The sequence below is a fragment of the Crocodylus porosus genome, unplaced genomic scaffold (assembly GCF_001723895.1).
Source record: "Crocodylus porosus isolate Cpor-Errol unplaced genomic scaffold, CroPor_comp1, whole genome shotgun sequence".
In the NCBI taxonomy this organism is placed as follows: domain Eukaryota; kingdom Metazoa; phylum Chordata; order Crocodylia; family Crocodylidae; genus Crocodylus; species Crocodylus porosus.
In genome coordinates, this window is record NW_017728886.1 from 226675960 (window position 1) to 226681372 (window position 5413).

The following is a 5413-nucleotide window of genomic DNA, read 5'->3' on the forward strand; positions in this document are numbered from 1 at the left end:
TCCTGCCAAGGCAGGGGGTCGGACTAGATGATCTACCTAGGTCCCTTCCGACTCTAGCTACTATGAAACTATGAAACTATGAAACAGGAGGTGATGAGCCACCTGCCCCCACAACCTCCTTCAAGGTGCCTGCCAGAGAAGGAGATTGGCCTCTAGGAGAACTATGAGGATGTGGAGGACAAACTCAGATTTCCCCTCCTTCCCCAGAATATCCTTGGCTATGGTACTCAGCTCCCCTGCTTCCAGATCCAGCTCTTCCTCTTACACTGGAAGGCTCATGCTGGCAACTGAAATTGGAGTGGAGAATTTCATGCTGCTGCTGGTTGTGGTTAGTGGTGTTACTGGTGGTGCTGCAGGTGCAGACATAGCTCCCATCTCCTTGCTCCCACTAGCAGCAGAAGACTCCTCACTGCCAGGAAAGAGGGTGCATCTATGTTTGGGTGGGGAGGGGAACTTGTAGCTTTCCCTCTGCCCCCTCTCCTTCCGCTGCCAGAAGACCTGGCACCTGTCTGTCCTGTACGATTCATGATGTTTGGTGTGCTACAAAATGCGTGTCTTTATGTAATATGTAACATGTAATATATTTTGTGCTTTCCTGAACAGTGATGACACACTGTCAGGGAAAACACAGATTTCTTTGTGTGGGGGTGGGGAGGAGGAGACAGGTTAACAAGAACAAATACGAGGATTTTGGGGGAAGAATAAGCTAAAAGGAATGGGTAACAATAAGGATTGTAGGCAAGGGTAAATAGGAAAGGATGGGATAGAATTTGGTGGCGAGAGACTACCTACTACCAAACCAGAGCCCTTCAGATGCTGCAACAGAGAGACAGACAGCTCACAAAATGCATACAGATGAGTTCACACGCTGCCTTATAAGCTGTTTCTATGTCCCACCCCCAGAGCACTGTGATTGGAAGGGAACTCGGAGAAAGATCACAGTCACTGGCCAGCTACAGATGTCAATATCAGAGCAGGCTTCCCCCACCCCCCCCTTCTCCCTCCCTCTTCTCAGTTTCTGTTTCCTACATGTTTGCCTTCCAAATCTCTGAATCTTTTCTGTATCAATTAGGAGGCTTCAATTCAATTCAGAGCTTTTAATGGGTCTCTCAATTCAATTCAGATTCAGAGATTTGGCCGCCAAATCAGGCCAAATCTCCTCTGAATTAAATTAGCTACCAAAGCTTCACACAGCCCTAATGCCTATCTAAAAGGCTGATGTGATTCTTGTTTTGAAGCTTTGGGGTAGAGTTTATAAAAAGATAGGAGAAAGTGTCTTCTCCAGAAGAGAAGAGGTAGAGGAAGAATTGTTTAATTTGTTAGTCTGGGGAAGCTGAAACCTACTGCAGAAACAGGTCCAAAAACCTAAGCATGAACAGGATGAAAGGACTTTGCATGCTCTAAGTCATAGGATTGAAGAACATATATTTTGGTTTTGGTCTTTTGGCTATCCTGAAGAAGGGGAAAGATTTCCTTAGTAACCTGTCAGTTAAAACCCAAACACTGGAGTGTAAGGAAAACATAGATACTCTGATGTGAAACAAACAGAGTGGTGTGAGCTACTATTAGACCAGGTAGGCCACTGCTTCACAGGGAAATGAAGCCACAACTGTATGACCTGATGCCCAAAAGGTAAAAGAATATGTTTCATATCTTTAGTATAGCTGTGTTTGGGAAGTTATCTTTTATGGCAGAAAGACAACTTCAGAAGTATTACTTCAAAATCTCCAGATCTGCATTACCAAAGCTGTGCACTCCCTATATGATACCAACAATTTCCTTCTCTTTGTCTATTAGATTTGGCAAATCTTGCCAGGTTCACATTTTTGCTTTTGGACTGAACTTAAGGGCTAAGTACAAACAGTCAAAAAAGCCTAAGGCTGAATCAATTCAATCTTTGCAGGTCACTCTAAGCTGTGTAGCTTGAACTGATAAGCAAGTGAACAGACATTCACTTTTGATTCCAGAAATGCAGCCGCATAGCTGCAGTGACCCAGGCCAGAAGCTGGGAGAGGGAATGGGGGGGTGGGGGGGGTGCTAGAGCATGACTCCTTGCTCAGCAGGAGCAGACAGCTTGCACCAAGGCTAGTCCACCCACCCTGCAAGGGTGGAGGTTGTGGGGGAGATTGAAATCATCCTGGGGGACTGCAAGTTAATCTGAATCTGGAGGGGATTTGAGACAGAAGTTTAATAAAGTGATTTAACCTAAACCCGTTAAGTCTGATACTACATCCATCTGCATTTATCTTAAAACAGTTTCAGCCATTTTGAAAGCAATTTATATGCACTGAACTTCTGTTTCATTACAGATTTGAACCAGTTTCTGATCACTTATACTGGTTTATGTGTAATTTCTATCCCTAGCCAGGATTTCGAATCCTAGCAGCCACCCATCTATATAGAGTTCTGCAGTCTTGCATCAATTACCACTCTAAAGTTCAGAATAAGGAGAAGGTGAAAGGAGATAACAACCAAGCAGTTTTTTGGTACAGAATCAAAATACTGGCATATCAAAAGATGTACAAAGAAGAAATTCTTGTATATTGGTACTATCTCAATTATGAGGCTGGCTAATAAACATGAGGCACTGGAATTACTCATCTAGAGATTAAGTTCAACCTTGTTGTTACCAGAACTTAATTTCATGATTGGAAAGTTAAATGGTCTATAATCAATCATTTTAAGAAGGACTGAATGGGTGACTTGGGATCCGAAAGAGGGAATTACACTGTCAAAAATGTCATTGCTTGTTTCCTAATCACTGACAACGTAGAATGGCTCGAGTGATCTCTAATAATTATAGAGCAATATTGTAGCAGATAAAAAACTAAGTAGAGTACTAGTAGATGCCGACTAGATGCAAATCAAACTAGTTAACTGGATGACTAGAAGCACTGATTCCTATGCATAGGAGGGAAAAGCTGTGTTAGCATGGAGAATATCAGTCTGAGTGATTATAGTGGTAGTCTCACTTCCAGTATTAAAAAATGTCTTTCATCTATAATTTAGACATTCAATTTCTTATCTCAGAAAATTTTCATCCTCAGGAGATTGTCCAAATGGTATAACTGCTTTAAAAGTACCAATTTGACAAGACTGAAAACAATTGTGGGTCAAATCAGCTGGGAGCAAGAATGTAAATTAAAAATCTGTATGGTGATTAGGAACTGGTTAAGGACATTTTAGCAAATATTCAAAAGCCACAGTCAAGAATACAAGCCACAGCAGTTAAAAACAGCTTAGCTCAAAGGTGAAATTTAAATTGAACTAAAAAGTTAAAGCAGGTATTATATTTATTTTAGCTGCTATGCTTACTTACATACATAGTGTATAAAATGTAGTTATGTACATTATAGCTATTTGGTAGATAGACAAATGAAAGAAAGAAGTTGTTAATGTTAATCATAAGATAGTAATTGTGATGGGGAAAGGGAAGAAGGTCAAGGGAAACAGGAAATAATCTATGATCTGCAAAGTTTAGAATTATTTTCTCTCAAGCATGTAAGGATTATAAAAAATCCTAATACTGACATTGCAACTCTCTGAGAAGCTCTTTATTAATCAACATCAACAGTCTGTACTTGGAACACTAAAGAAACTCCAGAGCACTTGAAAGAAAGTTCAAATTGTGCCAATATTTAAAGATACTAAAAAGTTGACCCAACCAGTTATAGGACTTCCACAGAACCAAGATAATTATGGCTAACACTGAGATTAATAAAGAACACAATGGTTGACATTTATCAAAAGTAGCCCTTGTCAGACAAATTTGGTATCTTTTAATGTGATTACATGTTTGATTGATAAAGGTAAGTATTGATGTACTGTGTGCAGACTTATATACAGCACTTCACTTGCTGCCATATGGTATTTTGATTAAGAGTGTCAAGTGATATTAAGACATAGTACACTAAAAGATTAAAAACTGCCTGATTGGTTTTAAAATACAATGGTAAATGAGGAATCCTCAAGATGGTATATTTCTAATGGGGTCCTGCGGGGTGTGGTTCTTGGTGCTATACTATTTAATACTCCTATAAATCATAGAAAATTAGGATTGGAAGGGACCTCAGGAAGTCACCTAGTCCAAACCCCTGCTCAGAGCAAGACCATCCCTAGCTAAACCATCCCAGCAAAGGCTTTGAATATAGTCAGATCTCCAAGGATCTGACTACAGGTCAACAGCCTCTGTATGTAATTTGTCCCATTGTTTTACTCCTCTCCTAGTGAGGAAGTTTTCCTTAATATCCAACCTAAATTTCCCTTGCTCAACTTGAGACAATTGCTTCATGTTCTGTTATCTGCCACCAGTGAACACAGTCTTTGGAACAACTCTTCAAATAGTTGATGGCTCCTATTAAATCCCCCCTCAGTCTTCTCTTCTGCAGACTAAATAAGCCCAGTTTCCTCAGCATCTCCTCAGAAGTCCCTCCGCTGAACTCTCTCCAATTTGTCTACGTCCTTTATGTAGTAGGGGGCCCAAAACTGGACATAGTCTCCAGATGTGGCCTCACCAGTGCCTAATAGAGAGGAAGAATCACTTCCCTAGATCTGCTGGCAATGCTCCTACTAATGCAGCCCAGTATGCTGTTAGTTTTGGCAACAAGGGCACACTACTGGGTCATATTCAGCTTATTGTCCACTGTAAGCCCCAGGTCCTGTTCTGTAGAGCTGCTGCTTAGCCAGTACCAGTGCATGGGATTGTTCAGTCCTAAATGTAGGACTTTGCACTTCTCCTTATTGAACCTCATGAGATTTCTTTTGGTCCGATCCTCCAATTTGTCAAGGCCTCTCTGACCCTAGTTCTACCCTCCAGCATATCTACACTCCCTCCAGCTTGGTATCATCTGCAAACTTGCTGAGGGTGCACTCTATCCCACCTTCCAGGTCACTCATTAAAAAGTTGAACAAGACAGGCCTCAGGAACGACCCCTAAGGCACCCCACTTGGTACCAGCTACCAACTAGACATCAAGCCATTGACTACTACCCTCTATCCACCTTACAGTCCATTCATCCAACCTAGACTTCCTTAGCTTGCCTGAGAGAATGTTGTGGGAGACCATATTAAAAGCCTTGCTAAAATCAAGGTATGTAAAATCCACTGGAATGCCTGTATCAACAGAGCCAGTCATCTCATAGAAGGCAATCAGGCTGGTCAGGCACAACCTGCCCTTGATGAATCCATGCTGACTCTTCCTAATCACCATCTCTTACTCCAAGTGCTTAGTAATAGATTCCTTCAGGAACTGGTCCATGATCTTTCCAGAAGAAGAAAACACAAAATTAATATTCATCAACCTTGCAGATAACATAAAAAAACTCGAGTGGAAGAAAGAATGGAGGAGGCAGGTTCTGATACAGAGTAATCTGGTTATTTTGGTAAACTGGGTGCTAGCAAAAAAATGTGGGAT

General features: G+C 41.3%; 1 protein-coding gene across 1 annotated transcript in view; it reads left to right on the forward strand.

The window, feature by feature from the left end:
* The window catches only part of LOC109320198 (Y+L amino acid transporter 2-like), a 47739-nt gene extending 42751 nt beyond the window's left edge, over positions 1-4988 (forward strand). The window contains exon 11 of the mRNA XM_019550231.1: positions 4888-4988. Within this exon, the coding sequence (XP_019405776.1) occupies positions 4888-4907 (20 nt within the window). The 3' untranslated portion in view covers positions 4908-4988. The remainder of the gene's footprint in view (positions 1-4887) is intronic.
* The last annotated feature ends 425 nt before the right edge of the window (positions 4989-5413 follow it).